General features: G+C 45.6%; 1 protein-coding gene across 6 annotated transcripts in view; it reads right to left on the bottom strand.

Moving 5' to 3' along the window:
- ARHGEF3 (Rho guanine nucleotide exchange factor 3) overlaps positions 1-21355 on the bottom strand; it is a 265843-nt gene that overhangs the window by 207099 nt on the left and 37389 nt on the right. Inside the window, exon 1 of one of the 6 annotated variants that reach the window (XM_037491331.2) lies at positions 10267-10343. The exons of the other annotated variants lie outside the window; for them this stretch is intronic. Within the exon in view, the coding sequence (XP_037347228.1) occupies positions 10267-10328 (62 nt within the window). The 5' untranslated portion in view covers positions 10329-10343. Of the gene's footprint in view, positions 1-10266; positions 10344-21355 lie in introns of those variants that run through there. 6 annotated transcript variants of the gene reach the window in all.

Genomic DNA, 21355 nt, shown 5'->3' on the forward strand with positions numbered 1-21355 from the left:
AGTGTGCTCAGGAAGGTGCTTTGGATCCTTCTCTTCCTGGTCATCCTGCCTGCCTTTTTTTTCCGTCCCCTCTCCACAGCCAAGAGCAACACTTCAACTTCCCTGCTTTACTTGGTGTGGGCTCCCTGGGGCAAAGACCATGTCCAGGGCTCTGAGGGTGCTTCCTTCAGGCCTGCATAGCTAGCTGGGGAGCCACAGGCAAGCCCCCAAGCCGGATCCTGCCCAGCAGGGAGCTTACAGACCTCGCCTTAGCCATCTTCCCCAAACACCAGGAGAAAGCTGGGAAGCCACCCAATTGGGTTTTCTTGGTTTGGCTTTTTTTTCTTTAATGTTTTATTTTATATAATTCTTACATCATTTTTCATTTTTGCACAGTGTATGCATTTTCATTATGGTTATATTCCCCATACAATTGCACCCCCCCTTATTTTGACCCTAATCCTTCCTCTCTCCACCCCCCGCCCCCGTAGTGTGTCTCTGGTTTATAGTTGCTTGTTGATTTTGATTTTTACTTTGTATTAGTGTTTTTCCTGGTCCCTTATTTAGGTTTTCTAGATTCCTGCTATGAGTGAGACCAGCTGGTATTTTTCTTTTTCTTTCTGACTTATTTCGCTGAGCATGATCCCTTCCAGCTCCATCCATGTTGCTGCAAACTGCATGTGTTTATCTTTTTTGAATGCTGAGTAATATTCCATGGTGTATATGTACCACATCTTCTTTATCCAGTCATCTATTTTTGGGCATTTGGGTTGTTTCCATAGCTTAACTATTGTAAATAGTGCTGCTATAAACATAGGGGTGCAGGTGCCCTTTGGAAATAACAGCTGGGACTACATCAAAATAAAGATCTTCTGCACAGCAAAAGAGACAATAACCAAAGCAAAGAGAAACCCCACTGACTGGGAAAAAATTTTTGCACACAACACTAATGATAAAGGACTGATCACAAAAATCTACAAAGAGCTGATGAGACTCAACAAAAACAAAGAAAATAATCCAGTCAAAAAATGGGCAGAAGAGCTTGGTTTGGTTCTTAACTCAAGCTTTCTAATGCAAGGAATGGCCAATTCAAACACAATTTGCCTTCATCTTTCCCTCATTGCAGAATTGGTCATATCAGGATGCAGAGAAGTTATGTCCACATGTCACATGGGCACACAGAGGGACCTGTCCTTGGCAGATACCACGAGACAGACCCAAGTGCGTATTTAAGCATGTTGTTCTGGACCTTGCAATGCTTAATGCATACGCATATGGGGACAGACTCCAGAAGCTTGTAACTACAAAGTCATCAGGGCTAATGTTATTACTTATGACTGGACTTTTTGCATTAGCTCAGCTGACAGAATAAGTACAACAAGGATTTTGAAGAGATTTTCTTTAATCAAAACTCTTTTAATCAAAGACATTTAACTTATCACCATTCATTCTTGCCAATTCATCAAGTCATTTATGTTGGAAATACTGCTAAAGAACACACTGCTTAATTTCAAAAATAACCTCCAAGTGATGAAGAAATATTTTCAAGTCCTATTGCCCTTCCTCCAGTTCATTAAAAATAATGAGTGTTTATTGACAAGAACATTGCGTACATGTAAACAGAAATGAAGAGATCACATTGTGGCATGCTTAATCCATTTAAAACACAGTAAACAAGTCCTGTTCTGCTCGATGAATTTGAATCCCACCTCTGCCATGCACTGCTATGTGTCCTTGGGCAAGTGACTTAACCTCTTTGAGCCTCTGCTTTCCTTGTCCATAGAAAGAGGTTAGTAAGCAGCATATGTATCATCAGCTGGTCATGAGAAGTCAATGAGAACATCTGGCCAGATGGTTGGCCCAATGCCTGGCTTATGGAAAGAGTGCAGTAATGTTAGCTATTATGACTGTGAATGTTATTATTGATCATCTACAAAAAGCATCCCACCTACCTTCAGAAATTATTTCTTTCACATCATATACACACTTGCAATGATTAAGTAGAGGTAGATTTACAGGAAAGTAATGGTAGGGCCATTTTTCTTAAAAAGGACCCTTCAAATTTCACGTGGCAGGCCCCACAAAACCTGAATTTTTCCTTCCTTGATTGCAGGTAATAACTGATGCTCTCTGTTCATCTTCCCTAATTACATTCCTTCCCACTTCCTCTCCCTTCTGAAGTGATGTGGCACACCCCACTCGTACACTTACCTTACTGTGTAATTATAAGTAATACTGTTTCTGCACATAAACTTTATATAAACGGAATTGTATTATTCTATACTTAACCTTCTACAAGTTTATATTTGATACTTTGTGATTTTCCCACATTGACACATGCAGGTCACAACTGCTGTACAGTCCTTGCTTGTATGGACATAATAGCAATCTGTCCATTATCCCATTCACAGGTATTTAGCTTTTTACAGGTTTTCATCACTACAAACAACACTGTAATAATCACGGGACCATTTGTGTTCAGATCTCCCAGGCTCCTGCTCCAGTCAGAGCTTCTCCAGGTAGCCAGGGCAGATGGCAACTGTTTGTCCTTACTAGGCTAATCCAGTGTGTTCCTAAGTTGCAATTAACCATTCTCACCTTCCCAGATCTCCTGAAGCTACAGGAAGAGACAGCTCAATTCTGCCCGGAAATGTAGATAGAAATCTGCTAAGGAATCCAGAAGGACTTTGCTTTCCTGATAGGCAGCCAGACCTTCCCTCTCCCTCCTCCTCTTCTGAAACATGGATGTGAGAGCAGACGGGCAGCCCTGGTACAAACACAGGGCAAAGTCTCACCAACAGGATAGCCAATTGCAAATAGACTAGAACTGTAGCCAATAGGATGATTTAGATGTCAGAATAACTTCTTCCTACCCTAAGTATTATCAAAGTATCATTCTACAAAGGAATAAAAAATATTTCCCCACAAAGGATGAGTTAGTCTTATTTCCTTAAAGCCAAAGTGAGACTTTTTAAAAAACATAAAGATATACATATTTATTATGTATTACTATACTTCCTATATGTTTACCACATTTACATAATATATGTTCCCTATAATGGTAAGACTGTTCTTTCTTAAGTGTCAATAGTCAGAACCACTAGTCAAACATGAAAACAACACATATCCAAATACTTTAGAGTGCTTACTAGGAATAAATATTGGTGGTAAGAACAGAAAACACTCAAAAAAAAAAAATAGAAATCACTCAAAATGCCAGGCACTATTCTAAACACTTCCATTTATTACTTCCACTGTGTCTCAGAAGAGGGGAAGTGGTATTATTATCATCCCCATGTTAGATGAGGAGGCTCTTTAAAGAGACATTCAGTAATTCGTTGACCTCACAGAACTGGTACGTGGCAGAGCCAGAATCTGTGAGCTTGGCACCGTGGGGAATGTGTCCATGTGGAAGGCTGAATAATGGCCTCCAAAATGGCCTAATTCCCTGAACCAGTGAAATATTACATGACATGACAAAAGACACTTTGCAGATATGATTAAGCTCTGAATTTTGAGAAAGAGTATCCTGGATTATCCACTGTGTCCAAAAGGGTCTCTATAGGAGGGGTTAGGAGGGCGAGAGCAGTGACAGAGATGTGACGACGGGTGGAAGTGGAATGCGAGGAAGTGGCTACAAGCCAAGGAATGGGGGTGGCCTCTTAGAAGCTGGAAAAGGCGAAGAAAAGGATTCTCCCCTAGAGCTCCAGAAGGAGCCAGGGCTACCAACATCTTGACTTTAACCCAGTGAGACTGATTTTAGACATTAGACCTCCAGAACTATAATATAATACATGTGTGTTTTCTAAACCACTGTTTGTTGTGATTGTTATAGCAGCCATAGGAAACTAGTACAATCACTAACACTTTCTCTCTCTCTCTTTCTCTCTCTCTCTCTCTCTCTCTCACACACACACACACACACACACATACACACAGAGGCAGTCCTTGCCCTTATGGAGCTCATTCATCCAGAGAGGGAAACAGACAAGTGACCACCTATTCCTAAACACTGATGAAATAAGGCCACAGAACTTCCACAACCAAGTGCTGTGAGGACCTGAGGGGAGTATTTGGTCCCCACAGCAGAAAGTCTTTGTCAGGTACAACAGATTACAAAACCCAGGGAAGTAATGTTGGTCTGGACTCGCTTCCTAGTGCACTTTTTCACTGGCTTTGTTTTCTAATGGATCCTCCCTGATAATGTTTCCGTATTTTAAGAGACAAAAACTTGGCAGGGGAAAAGGCAACACCCAGAGCTTCCTTCCTGGAATCTTTTGGTGGCTGGTCTGGATTTACCAGTTGGGTCTTCCTCCCATTCCCTTCAGGCACATAAACAGAATATTCGAATGTAATAGAGGCAACAGCATCTCCAGGCTATAGGTCCCCTTTCAAGTAACTGCCTCCTGCATCCACCAATCCCCCACCACATATCTTATCCAGGTCAGTATAAACAAACTGAGATTTCATCACATATCTACAGAATAGCGCAATCCATGCAAGCCCTGAAGTAAGTAGGGGTGCATAAGAGGAACGGGTATCCTTTTCTTCTTAAGATGTTTTCTTAAAATCCACAAATCCCTTCCTAAAATGTAGATTATATAAGATCAAACATTTTAAGCTATACCGTTAGGCAAAAAAAGACCCCACTTTTACTGGGCACATCAGGTGTGAAACAATTTGGGAGATGCGCACATCCAGAAATCACTAGGAAGAAACAACAGTGCGTACTTGAGTACTTAATCTTGGTTATCACAAAAATCCTGTGTCAAGGTGCTAATTTCAACTGTATTTGACAGAAGAGGAAACTGAGGAACAGTGTGTTAAGCAACTTTACCAGGGTGATAGTAAGCAGCAGATCAGAATGAGGGCCTCGGGAGGGAAACACTAACTTCAACAGTGGACATGCCTGCTGTAGCCCACCTCAGTGCCACGTTCTCTACCCTTACATGATCACATGGGATAATAAGGGTGACAGAAGCATAACCAATGAGTACTGTATTTATTGCACAACAGGGAAACCCCGACATGAATCACAGACTCATGGGGAAGTTCTCCAATTCCAACTGCTGGACATCCTGTCCCTCCTGCCCTGTCAGCTCTGCCTACAGGCCTTGGCCTGTCTCTACCTGGCAGCTGAAGGTAAAGATCTGGAGCTGTCATCTGATCCTTGAAGGAGCAATGGTATCCCCGCCACAAGTCTTATTCCCCAACATGTAAAAGGTAGGAAACAAGGTTTGCAGTGTACCCAGCACAGAGTTACCTCCCTATATTGTAACTGGGGTACATGAACAGCAGCCTATAGGCCCTGGCATAAAAATAACCCCTCAACTTACTTGCTAAACACTTTCCAGTGTACAAAGATGTTTACACATATCACGTTCTTTGGGATAAACCAATATTGTTTCTTGTTATGATGTGATAAACACCCATCAAGAGAGACAAATGCACAACATATATCTTCAAACCAATCATTAACATACCTAGAACACTGCACTGACATAAAGCCAGCTACCCCACTAACCAGAAAATCATCCCCAGTACCTGGAGCAAAGTTGGTGCTCAATAAACGCTGAATGAATATTGAATAAACAGAAACCATTTTAACAGGATCTGCCCCTTGCCTTGCTCTCTTGAGTCACTTAAAGCAAGTGTATATATAGAAACCATCCCAGCCACACATTTAAGAAATGTGAGAGCAAACCATTGAGAAGCCCAGTTATGCCCACACCTGCCAGTGTGTGTGTGTGAGGGGGGGCAGGGGCCTGGGGTGTTGGGGGGGAGGACCCAGCTGTTGGAACCAAGGACCAGGGTGAAGTACACATCGAACCTCCCTCCACACCAACAAGGCAGATTTCAGTTGTTTTCAACAAAGCATCAAAGTGGTTAATGGCTTCCCTCAAAGAAACCCCACACCTTGGCCCAGGAAACAAGGAGCTCATTAGGCGGAGCTGCATCCTCCTGTCTCCACTGAGCGCAGGCATCGTCCAGGCCATCAGCGTAGGAGCCCCCACGCTGACAGGCGGCATCCGGGGGGATCAGATTTCTATCAGTAACAACACATGGCATTTCTCTCTGGCTCCAATTCAGGACCCCTCTCCACCCTCAACAGGCAGCTTTCAGCTTGCAGTATTTCAGGAACAATTAGGCCTTTAAGAAAACGGTTGGGTATCAGCAGCACACACACCATCATCAACACAACCACAAGTTCAGTGTACAGCCTGCCCTTGACAGCTCCCCAAACATGGCTACGCTCTCTCAAGCCTATCTACTCTCCAAGAGGCTGCCACAAATCCATTTCCATCCAGCCAATGAACCAACGTCACCCTCGAACCCCAAAGGCCACAGCTATCTTCCTCCTGGCATTCAGTGAACAGCCCTGCCTGACTGGGTTTTCCCTTAGGTTGAAGGCACCACCCTGCCTAGTTATGACTCTCTAAGTGCAAAACCAAAGCTTTCTGGGGACTCTATTTACACAGAAGTCAGGAGAGTGGCTTCCCTGTGGGCACCTGTCATGTTCTTTCCTGATAGGGTGCTGACTGCAAAAGTTTGTGAAAACACAGAGCTGCAAGGTTACCGTAGCCTTTTCTGCGTGTATGATGTGCACAAAAAGTTAATGACTAAACTGCTGATTCACATGAATTCTGAGTTTGTTCTGGAACTTTAGGGGTTGGAAGTGGGGGTCAATTACACCATACTTGAGCCACATAAATCATAGGCTTTCTCAACAGCCTGAAAAACCAGTTGTTCTGCTGTTGAGACCCATAGATCATACTGGCTTCAGAAACACTTCCAACAGCCCCGAAGGAAGGGCAGCCACAAAAGAGCTGCCACTGTGCATGCCTCCAGTGGAGGCTGAGCTAGAACCAATTTTATTTATTCCAGGATCGGGCTTTGAGAGTGACCACTTGGTCTTCCAGAGGAAAACATGCCGCCAAAATGGTTTTCTGCAGAACCTCCTATTTTTAAAGTCTCCTGGCTGCTCAGAAGGTATTAATGCTTTGACTATAACACATATTGTTTTTCAAAAATAGAGACCATGCCTGCAGCACCCCACCCCACCGCTCCACATTTAACTCCTCACTCAGTCTTTTCCTTCTTGGCCGGGAAGGGTGTGTACGGGAACTCTGCTGTTTGTGAGTCACCCTCCCGGGGCCTGACGGCTGCTCCTGGATCCTGATCAATTTTCCTCAAGAGATTGGCTTTGGTGTTTGAGGTTCATGCTGCAATAACTTGCAAAAATAATAAAACGTCTCTCCCTTTCACGAGCAGACAAAGCAGCACATGAATATGAGAGGCCCCAGCCTCTCCTCTCCCCTGCTGTGGAACAGGAAACATTCATTTCAGAGTCCCTTGCTCAGTCTTTTGACCACAACAACCACTTAGCAAGGAGGACTTTCTCTCAGCTCATCCCAGCAGAGCTGCTCCGCCAGGCAGCTGGGGTTTGATGTCGTGGTCCTGGGGCAGCCTGATCCTTTCGAGCTAAAGGACAAGCCTGAAATGGCCTGACCTGGAGGGTATTATGCAAGTCTATTAAGAAGGCTCAGATCTCCAAAGTATTTTAGATTGTACAGATTCTAGGGAAGAAAATTCCTAGTTGAGCCACACAGGATCTACTTTCCTAGAACAGATCAAACTTCAGCAAAATTAAATCCGTGTGTTGTTCAGTAGGATGACTCCTAGGAGGTTGGTGGCTCTGCCAAGAACAGCCTCTTCTGGGAACAAGTGAACCTCCCCAAGTCAACCCAGAAGAGAGACCATGCTCACACTTCCTGGGGCTGCCACCTCCTGTGGCCACCCCACTATCTCCATAGCAGAGTTTGGATGACCCTGTCACATGCAATAAAACTCCACTTAATGGCCCTCTTGGAAGAATGACAAACACACTGTCCAGATGGAACTGGGGAAAAGGGCCCAAGATGGGAGGGGGCTCCAGAGACCTGGACTTAAATCCAGCTCTAGGACCATGGACAAGTCACTTCTCTCTGGACTCAGTTTCCTCATCTGCAAGCCCCAAAGGCACAAGCACAGTATCTCACAGGTCCTTCACAAGCTGGTAGCCCAGAGACATGTTTGATTAGTTGCCAATATTTCAAAACCTTGAGAATTTGGAGCTTTTTTTACATTAAGCTACTGATTTCTGGATTCTCTCGGGAAATGGGCAGCTACAGCCACAGTGGGCTGGCATTTCCAAGAGGAGGTGGGAACTAGGAAAGGGAGCGAGTTCCTGGGCAAGGGAATGAACTGCCCAAGCTGCTGCTTTCATAATCTTCACTGGCTAACCCTGTGAGCATTTAAGTTCCAGACTCCAGTTCAGAAGTCTGGATTTTTTTCTCCCCCCTTCAACATATTGCTTAATTTTTTCATTTTTTTACTTCAGCGGGAACACTCATGAAAAACTTTAAGGTCAAGATATTTCACAAAAACCATGCAAGTGATCCACTAAGTGGGCCAGTGCCACAGCCTGCCAGTAATTCTCACACTGACCATCCAAGGACCAGAGCTAGTTTAAAAGTTCCTCCTGAAATGCACTGACCCTGTGGGCTGTCTTGCCCAACCCTTCATCCCTCATCTGGGCCCCTCATGCAGGTCCCTCAGCCCCTTGGCCAGGGACACATGTTTGGGAGGTGGGACCATGGAGTCAGAGTCAAAAATGCCACATCTGCATTTTGTCACCCGCCCGCACAGGCCAGGGCATGCAGGACCGCTGTGGCCCTGCTGTCACTGCAGGAGATCAACAAGGGAGCCGTGTGCAGCAAGAAGCAGATGAGAAGGAGCGTGGCGCACAGCCTCTACCAGCACAAGTGTGCCCCTATGGAAGAGGGCTGGGGTACGGGACAAGGGACTCTGCGCTACATCTCTTTAAAGGAACCACCCAAGCCAAGAGTGCAGGAAGGGAAACTCAGTTCTCAAACCAGTCACATTTAATGGGTCATCATAATGATGATAATAATAATGGTAATGACAGCGATACTATCAACAGCAACATGACAGTTAACACTCGGTGAGCTCTAATTCCGGCCCAGGTGCTGGTATTACATTATCATCCCTATTTTAGAGATGATTAAACTGAGGACCAGTAAGGTATAAATTTGAATAAGATCACAGGACAGCAAGTGGCTAGGTGGCTTCTGAGCCCAGGCTTCTGACCATGGGCTCCAATACTTGGGCACCACAGTATTGAACCTTTGATCTTCGGTATTCAGCAACGTACCTCCTTCCTGTATCCTCCTATATTAGTAGAAACTACAGAGGGATTGATTTGCACATGCCCTCCTCCCCCTCCCTGCATAATACCTGCATACTGACATCTAAATATGTGTTCAGGGTCTTACACACAAAACTGTGCATGCTATCCTTTACACATAGTTTGGAGGCCTTCTGAGATTACAGTAATTCCTCACTTAATGTCACCAATAAGTTTTTGGAAACTGCAGCTTTAAGCAACGTGATATAAACAAAACCAATTTTATCATAGGCTAATTGATATAAATGAGGGTTAAGTTTCCATGGCAAGTATCTGGTCACAAAACAAACTTCTAAATAAAGCCCCCAAACACTTCTGATATTAAACAATAATTTGTATTCATTCATTCATTCATTTTCTAGTCTGCTTATTCCAGCTCATGGTAGCCTGAGTGTATCCCAACAGCTCAGGGAACTGACCCTGGACAGAACCCCTTGCACCCCAGGGCGAACACATGTACCCCCACGCTCACTCTGAGTGGGACAATTGAGACAGGACAGTGGTCCTCATATGTACATCCTTGGGATGTGGGAGGAAACTGGAGTCACCAGAGAAAATCCACGCACACATGGAGAGAACATGTAAAGGCCACACAGCCACAGAGGACCCTGCCAGGAACCATTTTTTTTCTCATTAACATTATAATGAAACAATAAACTGAACAAAATGATGTTATTTGAGGACCTGCTATCATTTTTGACCTCTGGCAATCTTCAAGGGCGCTCACCAGCTTTAGATGTATGAACAGCCCAACTTTCCTTTGGGCCCATCACAGTAAAGGCCTGCCCTCCCAGAGTCTGGGCTCCCAAGAAGCCCAACTATGGAGAATAAAGGACCCCAGTGTTTGTGAAAAGGCCTGAATAATGGGGAGAGTTCTCTCGTAGAACAGATATGGACTGATTTACAAAACACACTTAACTCCACGGAAGAGATGTTTGGGCACTCACTCGCTGTCTCTCACTCCTAATTTATACACACACTGTTAGATTTAGGAAGAACAGGATAGAAGTGAAATGATTTGAAAAAGGAAATGAGCTCACAATTCACACCATCCAGTGGCGACCCCTGATGGCACCACACCCTGAAAGGGGAAGAGGAACATCCCCTCTCACACATGCCATCCTGCAGCCTCAGCACCCCCACTGGAACCCCACAATGCTGTCTCTGTATTCCATCACACAGAGCCTCTGTGACCACTGCACTTTCAAGTAAGAGGCAGGTTGGTGCCTCCCTGGAGGCACAGGGGTTAAAGTCTCAGCACTATCAAGCTATCGTCAGCCACTGTGGCCTGAGTACGATCCCCAGCCAGGGAGCTGCCCACATGGCGCAGCAGACCTCTCCTGTCTTGCCCACTGCTACCCTCAGCAGTGTATTTCAGGAGATCTGCCTGTTCTGCTCCCCACTCTGTCTCAGGTGACTCCTCTCACCCCTGACACCTCTGGCCTACACCACAGTTCTTGCATGCATAAATAAAAAATAAATCTTTTTAAAAAATAAGAGGCAGGTTAACGCTCTAAAACTTATTTCTGTAAGTAATGCTGCTTGCAAGAACAATAAAAATGGGGGTTAAATCACATAATGTGCATGTACATATTTTATTGTCTAAATTTAAGACCTCTCTAAGCCGCAGCACATGGCTATGGTGGGGCATTTACATCAATAGAGAGCCTGCGGGGCCCAGTTGTCCAATCAAATGCCCACCCACACCTTAAAGGTCAGATGAAGAGTGTCCTTCACTCTCAAGCTCTTGGTCCCTCCCTGGCCTATTCTTATCTCCTCTTTCCCTGGATTGGGGGAGGGGTCATGTCTGTGGAGTGCAGCTGGCGGTTTTGATAAGCAGGTGTCAGGAGTTTGAAAATGATCTTGCTCATCAGCTGGTGGGAACTCAGCAGACAAGGGAGTCACTGTATCCCCAGGTCCCAGCCCCTGGAACAAGGCACAGAGAGGCTGGGGGAGGAGGCAGAGGGAAGATTACACTTACACTTACTTACACACACACACACACACACCACCACCACCACCACCCCCACCCCAGGGGGCAGTCACCAGATGAAAGGAAATCCACATAATTTCACCCGAGAGGAACTTTCACCCCAAAACTTCCACTGAAGAGGAAAACAGAAATCTAACAGTGAGGATGTGTTAAGATCCTTCCCCAACAGGGGCAGTAGGCAAAGATAAACAAAGAAGATTGATCCTTAGGAAAATCAAGGGGAAAGTCCACACTCTCTCGAGGACTGGCAAATTCAATTAGGAGAGAGCAGGCGGAGGCGGCAGGAGAGGGATATACATTCACCCAGATGACCGCACCGGCCAGCCAGCCAGGCCTGTATAAATGGCTGCTACTGTAACAGTCACTGGAAAGGGTCCAACACACAGGACGCGCTGTGGGGAGAGAGAACACCCACTAGCCCAGTTTCTAATTAAATGTGGGTTAACTGGCACTGCTCCCTGCAGCTCAAGGGACCATTCAGAGCTGAAAGGAGCGTTTTTCAAAATACAAAGGCTGAGCCGGCCGAGCTAGCACCTTTTATTTTCTCACATCCTTTCAGTTGCTCAACTTGACCCATCACGAGCTGAGACGACCCCTTGGTCCACTGAGAAATAAGCCCTCCCTGCCCCCACCGGCTCTGCTGCGCAAGGGCCGAGACACCCCCGCACCCCCCGGCACATGTGGGATTGAACTCCATTCCGCTTTTCCCATGGAGTGGTCACTTCTGCCCAAGGATGAGTCACCGTGAAAGCCACCTTTGTCCCCAACAGAGCAAAAGCTCAAGCCAGGAAAAGCAGCACCTTCCCGTTTCTCAAGAGTCCACCTCTCCCTGCGGCTTCTAGAGGATGCTGCTGCCCAGCTGTCAGTCCACTCGCCCTGTCACGAACACAAACGCGAGGAGAAACAGGCACGGGAGATGACTCTCAGTGACACGCCAGCACGAAGACAGTACAATGAACACCAAGAAGAACTTCAGCCATCATGCCTAAAGACCACAAAGAAATATAGACCAATTTGGGGGGTAACAATAATGTCACATGCATTGCCCGTCAGCTAAGGCACTGAGCCAAGGATGTTATATGCACTATCTCATTTAATCCTCAGAACTGTCCTAAAGGTAGGACCTATTGTTAGCTTCACTGAGCATTCAAGGAAACTCCAGCACAGAGAGGTGAAGCAATTTAGCCGAGGTTACACAGTGGCATAGTCAGGATTTGATCCAACACAGTCCACCTCTTTTCATGTTCTTAAATACCATGTTATCATCAATCATTTAACTATGGTAGAATTATAAAATAAAAGTTATGCTAAAGTGTTCACATTTGGGGGTGATAATAATTTTTTCAGCTGAATTTTATGTCACTTCTCACCCTCTCCCAAAGAAATGTTATAACTTGACTTTTCAATATAAAAATAGCCTTGCCAAACAGCATGCTGAGTCTATGATGAACATCACCTCACTTAATCCTCACAACTGCCCTATGAGGTCGGTATTACCATTACCCCATTTATAGCTAAAGACACTGGAGTTCAGAGAGGTTAACATTTTTGTCAGAGGTCATAAAACAGACCAGGGTTGAACCCAAAGAAGTTAGATTCCAGCATCTATCTTCCTTCCAATCCACACGCACACATACACACACACCCCTTGCAGAATTTCAACATTTTCCAGAAAAAAAAATCTGGACTATCATGAGGTGAGGGGTGAGTGACCAGACTCAATGACAGCCACCTCTGTGCTGTAGTTTCCTTGAATGCACAGTAAAGCTAATAGGCCCCACCTCGCAGGGTTGTTCTGAGGATTAAATGAGATAGTGCATACAACACATTCTTGGCTCAGTGCCTTAGTTGATGTGCACTACATGTGACATTATTCTTACCCAAAAAAAATTGGTCTATACTTATTTTAAACATGATGCCTGAAGTTCTTCTTGGTGTTCATTGTACCTGGGCTCAAAGAACAGGAAGGACGCACTGGATGGCTGGCGGGTGGCTAAGACCATCTGCCTGGCCTTGAGCCTGAGTCAACCAACGACTTTTGGCAAATCACTTCTCTCTTGGGGCCCTGGTCTCTGGTTTCATTGCTGGCAGAGAAGCAGAGAGCCAGGGCTTTCCAGCACTACTCTTGGCTGCCGTCTGGCACAAGGAGGGCTCGGCAGACGGCTGTTTCTCCTCCAGGGGTGGCAGCTCCCCAGCTCCATCACCAAACAAGAGTCCAGGAGCAGGTTTCTAACTTGGACCCTGGACTTAGGCCTATGCAGCCAAAAGAGAGTTCTTAAGCGCAGCCCAAGACCAGGCAGTGGTGAGGAAATCACAGTTCTCCTGGGAGGAGGTGGGGAAGGGAAGGAAAGAAGGGGGTCGGCCAGGAGAGAAGCTGGAGTGGGAGAGGGAAAGTGTTGGCACAAGTGCCCTCCCTGGGTCTGAGCAGTATGAACATATATGGAAACTCACTGAGCTCTACACTTAAGTTAACACGCACACTATATATATTTACAACTCAATAAAGGTTAAAAGGGGAAAAGAATGTTTTTAAAGCAATGACAAATCAGACCAAGCAAGATTTTGCCAAATTAAAGCTTTGCTGCTATGAAAGAGCCACATAAAATAGTTAACATCCCATCAAAGGCACCCTTTTTAAAGCGTCTGCTTTCTAGGTTCATTATGAAAAGGAAACTATCAGAATGGCCAAGATAAATCATGAAGTTCAGCTAGGGGGTGGGAATAAGGGTGAACCCAGGCAAATCCTTGAACAACCAAATCTCAAGGGGCCCGGCTAATGCTTTAACTCTCCACACGTGTGCATCATTCAGTGGCGAGAGTAAGGCCTAGACCCTCAGGTACAGACTTAGAATCCTGAATCTGTCACAGAGTTGCTGGGCCCTGGGGTTGTGTTAGGAATCATGGGTCCTGGCAAACTCCCCTCTCACCTGTGAAAAAGGACAGTGAAGACCACAGACGACAGGGTCATGAGCACTGCGTGTTTCTGCCACCCAGCATCTGATCCCTGTCTGCGGGTAACACTTGGTCTTCCCATTGGCCTTCCACCACTCTAAGCCCCCAGGTCCAGGTGAGGCTGACCTTATCCCCCTCCCCCAAGTTCCTGGAGAGAGCATGTGGCCCAAGCTGAACAAATAAGAGTCTACTTGGGAAGTCTTGCTGGAATGAGTGGGATTGATAAACTCTCACTCCACAGCTGTGGGGAATGTCAGCCTGGTGCTTCTGGGAGGTATCACGTGGAGGAAGTCTTCCTGGGAATGAAGCCAATACAGAAGAAAACAGAGCCAAAGAAGGAAAGAGTGAGACCAAGGCCTAATAACACTGAACCCCCGGGTCCAGCCATGCCTGAAGCAATCTACCATTAGGCCTCCCACTTAAATGAGCCATTACGTTCCCTATGGTGCCAAATCCAGACTGAACTGCTTCTATCACTTGCAACAATAACAACAACTTCTGATGAATGAAACCATGAATCACAAGCTCTCCAAGCTACTAGGGGCACCAGAAACCATCCACCCAATGTTTTGCACTTATCAAAAACTCAGTAATGGTGTTTTGGCCTAATGAACGGAGATGATTTTTTTCTCTAGCTCCAACTTCCCTAAGTGAAGCAAAGCTATTCTGTCGGCATTGCTATACGCCACAGGATAAACCAACTGCCCCTTCATGAGCATTAACTCAAACAATAGCAAGTAGCTTAAAAAGCAAGTAGCTTAAAAGAAACAGATAAAACCAAATGTGGCTCACTCCAGGCATGCAAGATGGGTCAATATTGGGCCTCCCCAGTGGCGCAGCTGTTGAGCGCTGGGTTGCGAAGCTGCCCGTGGCCTCTGCAGCGCCGGTTCGATCCCCGGCTGCACCCCGGCCACCAGAGGAGGGTCCCACATGGCGCGCAGACCTCTCCTGCCGCCCGCTGCTCCCCTCAGCAGTGTACTTCGGTCCTTCTGCCTGCTCTGCTCCCCGCTCTGGTGAATTCTCTCACCCTCCCGCGCTTCTGACTGTACCCAGTGCATGTATAAACAAAACAAACAAACAAACAAATAAATAAATAAAACATGCCTCTATAAAAAAAAATAAAAAAAAAAGATGGGTCAATATTAGGAAAAGTATGTATGTACAATCCAACTCATTAACAGAATCAGAAGGCGGGGCGGGGGGCAACAAGATTAGATGCCAATCTTGTTAAATGTCAACACTTATTGCTGACTTTATTAAAATAAGGCTTTTAGCAAAATAGGGATAGAAGGGACGCTCCTAAGAGCAAGCTAGCTAGCTCAACCAAAAGCCAGCATCACATTTCAGGGGACACAGCAGAGCATTCCTGGTGAAGTCAGTAAGAGGTAAGAATGGCCCGAGATATCACCATTGTTTAACATTATTCAGGAAGCAATTGCCATCCAACAAGACAATTAAAAAACAAAAACAAAAATATTTTACAATTGGAAAGGAAGAGGAAGCACAATTTTATTCATTTAGAGATGATGTAATTATGTCCGGAAAAATAAGACCTGAAAAATTATTAGAACCAGTATGACAATTTAATAATATTAACACAACTGAAAGAAGTTATTAATCAATGGTTTTCTTATATACAAAAAAAGAAAGAAAAGAGAAAAAAATATACAACCATCTGGCCAACACAATGATTATTTTAAAGACACTTTCCTTCTGGGGCTCTGTGACAATCCTCTGCTCTGCCTGAGTGAATTTTTGTGGGATGTTTGAACCACAGCACAGCTTTAACCAAACACAGACCCCACTTTACACCCTGACTTCTCTGTCAACATGTCTTCTCCAAATTGGCCCAGCATTCATTTTGTTGTCACACCTGACGCTACTTTTAGCACCTTGACTCACCATTCATACTCCCTTGAGACAACAACTACACACAGGGGCATGCTCACATTGCAGACACACACACAGCAGTTGGGGTCTCTGTCACTCTCCAATACTCCCCTCCCACCATGAAGCACTAACCTTGAGGACATCTTGTTTCCTGCCTTAATGCCATAAACAGGGAATGGGAGACTGCCACAGCAAGCACACTCTAGTCAAAACTGACCTGGGTACATTAAGAGAAAAAGGGAAGGAGATGCCCAAAAAGTTCAAAGGCTTTCTCTGAAACATCACCCTTGGTCACCATGCCTGTTAAGTATCAGAGTGGGGGCCACCCTGGTGGCACAAGTCTCAGTACTTCGAAGATATCCACAGCCACTACAGCATGAGTTTGATCCCTGGCCAGGGAAATAACCCACATCGGGCAGCAGACCTATCCTGTCTTGCCTGCTGCTGCCCTCAGCAGTGTATTTCAGTAGATCCACCTGTCTGCTCCCCACTCAATCTCTGGTGAACCCTCTCACCCCCTGCACCTCTAGCCTGCACCCCAGCTCTTGTATGCATAAATAAATCTTAAAAAGTATCAGAGTGAGTCTCATTTCAATGCCTTAAACAAGTAAACCCAAAAAAGTCAGAGCTGTACTTGTATATAACTAATCTCTGTAATTTAAAAAAAGCTGCAGTATGTTTAGGATAAAAGACTTAGTCTTCCCAGTAACTGTTAGCACTATGAGTACTATCACATCTCTGCCAGACGCAGGCTATGGTCTTAACCAAGAGGCCACCCAGCATCACCACCAGAGAATCCTGACCTTGGGGGAATAGCAGCAGCATCACTGAGGCCTGGACACAGCAAATGCTGCTCCTGGCCCTACTGCAGCCTCTAGGCATTCCTCGATATTCTCGGAAGGGAAGGGACAGAGGCACATGGTAAGTGATATCACAAGGACACACTCAAATCCACATGTGGATCTGACTCTTCAAAATGCCAGTGTCATGTGGACAGAAACAAGGGAAGGCCCTATGCTGGATGGAGGAAACCAAAGAAATGTAAGAAATGCAATCCTTGAGCCAGGACTGGATGGGGTGTCAGGGGGAAAGGGAAAGAACTGGAAAAGGCTGTTGTGAAGGAAGTGAGTAAATGTGAATAAGAACTAGATAACAGAAGATATTATAAAATTAATGTTAATTTGCAGAACTGGGTAACATAAGTGATCATGCAAGAGTACCAGGCCCTTATAGTAATAGGCCAAAGTATTCAGGGTGAAGGGTCAGGATGTGTCTGTTACTTATTTCCAAATGGCTGGGTGGGGATATGGGAGGGTATGTATCTGTGTGTACACACACAGAACAGAGGGGGGTAAATGTTCAAATAAATCCTAAATGAAGGAAATATCATTCTTTTAACTTTTCTGCAGGATGTAATTATTCCAAATGCATAGTTGGGCAGAAAAATACAAGGCAAAATCTAGTTCGTTTGATAACACATTATAATACAAAATTTAGGAACACAAAGTTCAGGGTTCTTAGGTTTTTAACACATGACTGGATCTGATTGTTGCAGAACATAAAAATATAATGACTATCCACAAGCACAACATTCTTTTTGCAATATGAGTGGTTTTCTCATACTTCTTTTTTTTTTTTTAAAGAACAGCTGGAGTTTTGTTTTTTTTTTTAATCTTTATTTATTTATGCATACAATAGCTGGGGCACAGGCCAGAGATGGGGGTGGGGGGTGGGAGAGGATCTACCAGAGACAGAGCAGGGAACTGAAAAGGCAGCAGACTGACTGAAATACACTGCTGAGGGGAGCAGAGGGCGAGGCAGGAGAGGTCTGCTGCTGCTCCCTGGCCGGCCAGGGATTGAACTCATGCTGCAGAGGCTGCGGATTGCTTCATACTGCGGTGCTTAACCCCTTACGCAACCAGGGAGGCCCAAGGTTTTCTCATACTTCTTTTATTTGCTTTCCACAACAGGGAAAGTGTGCCCTCTGCCTAGAAGGCTTGCCCCTTCCCCAAGGAAGTGTTCCCAGGTTTCACTGGAGAGGTGAAACCCCCTTATATTTGCCTTCGTAAGCAGAGAACAGTAACCCCACTGCTGGGACTTAACGGAACATTCTGTCCATGTGATTGTGAGGTGAAGGTCTGACTTTCCAACAAGCAGAGCCCCCATGTGGGTAGGGCTAAGATCCTGCTCACTCTTTCTTTCTATGATCCCAGCCAAACTTGACCCCGGGGCTCCCTCCTCCCTCTTATCATCCTTGATTCTGCTTTCTATTTGCTTCCCTGCTCTTGTAAAACCAAAACAAACAGACCTCAAGATTCTCCCCATCCACACCTAGTAGAACATCCTAGATAAAACCAGCACATCATAAATGTACCTTGATAATTCCGAACCTCTGGTGGGCCCTCAGCAAGCACGTCAACAATCAGGGTTCAATGTCCCCGCCCCCAACCCCTCCCAACCCAATTCTCAAGGCAGCAAGAAGGCCTTGGAATTGAAAAGGTTGACTTACCTCCAGGGAAAGAGCCATGCTCTTGCCTGGAAGGAATTTTCTATCTGATTCCCCAGAACATGGACTGAGTCACATAGTCTCCAGTGAGCAGGGCCAGTGCTGCCCTTCTCCTGCTGTCTGTCTGCAGGGGAAGGGCTGCATGAGCGTCCTTGGCCAGACGAGCAGGGGCCAGAGCAAACACCTCAGAGACACGCTTTTCCTGCTGCTGTGCTCCACAATTTACACGTGCTAATGCCACCTCAGGATGGCTGTGCCCATTGAGTCCCCTCCAGCCTGTGTTTTCAAATGTTTTCTGAGTACACATGGAGCACCAGCCTGCTCGGCCCTTCCTTAAACCCTCTTGCCTCCTGTTACAGAAATGGTTGGTGATTGGTGAAAGAAATGGTTGGTGATTGGTGAAAGAATGATTTACAGGATGGTAACCAACATGTATGGGGTACGGGCCAGGCACGCTGCACCATTCTGAACCTTCTCATCCACTCTATGAACTAAAGACCACTGTTCCCACCTTCACAGATGAGAAACTGAGACATAGAAAAGTTCAAAAGCTAGGGTGGGGGCCTCGCCACCTCCCCTCGCACCTCCCTAGCACTTCCCCTGATCCCTGGGCTATCCTGTGGGGAGACTGCCTGGAATTATGACAGGCTGATAGGCTCCCAATGAGACTAGAAGGCCCACCTCTGCACCCCAATGGGTTCTCTAGGTTGAAAGCCCTTGGGGCTGCCTTGGGGCAGCGTCAGCCCTCATTCCTCCCCATTCTGCAGAGGGGCTCAGAGCTCCCGTCTGCAGAGAGAAAGTCAAATGGGGCAGCGAGAAGGTGAGGAGCTTTCTCACTGGAAAGTATCAGAGACACAGGTCTGAGTCCTACAATTACCTGTGACACTGGAACAGGTACTAACACTCTGTTCCCCACCTGTGAGGTGGAGGTAAACAATGTGCGTTCTGCTCCGATGCTGTGATATTTAGAATCAGCGTATATGAAAAATCCCTTGGGAGAGTCCTAGATTGGTAGACGTCATTATCATCTGCTGTGACGAAGATTAACCTGGCTCACTGGAGAACTAAAGGGTATTTTTGATACTTCACAGCACACCTTTCAAGATCTGAGTACCAATTAATACCTGTGCCAAGTACAAGGACAGCTAAAGACTGGTTTTGGTGGGAGAAAAAAAAAAAAAACAACACAACAAAACAGATCTTGCGATTCAGGAGACTAGTCTGGGCCTTGGCCCTTTCATTTCTTGTCACAGTCCAGCCTGGGCCAATCAGAGTCTTGGTCCCTCATCTGTGAAATATCACCTTGCTCTAGGGGTCTTTGCATGTCTCACATAAGATCAAAGGAACTGATTAAATTACTTTAACACTAACTTAATAGTAACTTGTCTGTGGGGCTGTGCCAATGAGCCTAATAAAGAGCTTACTCGGTCTTTATATTCATTCACCAGTGTTAATTGAGTGACTGCTAGTGAAAAGATACACAGACCCTGATTTGCCTTCATGGGGCTCCCAGTGTTTTAAACAATATGCCTAATATTTTAGGATTAAAAGGAAACATATCAGTCAACTAATCCCTTTCTTTTAAGTCAATGAGGAATCTGAGGAAAAGTAAAGAGACATACCCAAGGTCACACAGCAGAAAGAGGGAAAAGCAGAATTTGCACAACTGTTTTTAATGTGAAGTCCAGTGGCTTTTACATGGGGAAATATCTACCTGAATAAAAACCTTTATGAAAGTACCTGACCCTCCACTTGTTCCCAGTTCAATCACCCACATGCTTATGGTAGGGGTGGAAAGGCCTCTTCCACTCTTTGTCTACAACAATTTTAAAGTTCCTAACCAAAAAAATAAATTAAACCATTCAAAACCCACTATTTGTGTCTTTGGTTACTTTGCTTTTCTGTCCTAGACACACTGTAGAAGAACTGTGAGGAGCCTTCAAAATCCCCCAGGTCAGTGTGTTCCCAGCGTGACCCGGGCAGTTACAGATGTGGGAGCCTCCAGCTTTACTCTCTCTTGAGAGACATCCATGAACCTTTTAATGTGCAGTATCCTACCAGACAGGCCCCACTTAACTGGGCTTAGAACAGCAATACCCAAACAAGCTGGCACTGGCCCCCATTTTTTCCCTGCAATGCCTTTCAGTGTTTGGAGAAAACCGTGTTCTAAACAGCAAGCTGCGGGAAACATGGGTGGGATCTCCAAGGTGACAAGCTGGCAAAGTGAAGTGCTTGTTCAAGGTCACAGAGCTGGCGACTTGAGAGTTAAGGCCAGAGCACCAGGTCAGGAGAGGCTGCACTCTCCCTTTTGTTGGGGTTTCCAGTTTCTCAAGGTCACAGCTGAACCTCTCAGTGTAGAAGAAGCAGAGCAGGCCCCACACAGTCCTTTGAGCAGTGAACAAAAAGGCAATAAAAATCAGTGACCAAAACCACACTGGCCAGAGGACAAGATGGAAGCTGATAAGCAGATCAAAAAGAGAACAACTAACAAACGGTGAAACTACCCGGTGTAAAGGAGGGGGCTCTGGAGCACCTACAAATCAGCCCACCCCAGAGGCCAAAATGGAACTGGACTGCAAGGCAAGTCTCACTATTGCATAAAACCCTCCAGGTCACTATCTACATTACTCTATTACATTAGTCCATCAAAGCCACGCATGAGCCTACTAGGTGCAGGGCCCTGGGCAGATGTAGTGTTGCTGCACCAGACAAGCCCTCACCCCCTCCCAAGAGAGTTAAGATTAGCAGAGCACAAGGAGGTGCTCAAAATGTACTGATATAAACAAGT

This window comes from Talpa occidentalis, unplaced genomic scaffold (genome assembly GCF_014898055.3).
Source record: "Talpa occidentalis isolate TD23 unplaced genomic scaffold, MPIMG_talOcc4v2.1 talOcc4.10, whole genome shotgun sequence".
NCBI lineage: Eukaryota > Metazoa > Chordata > Mammalia > Eulipotyphla > Talpidae > Talpa > Talpa occidentalis.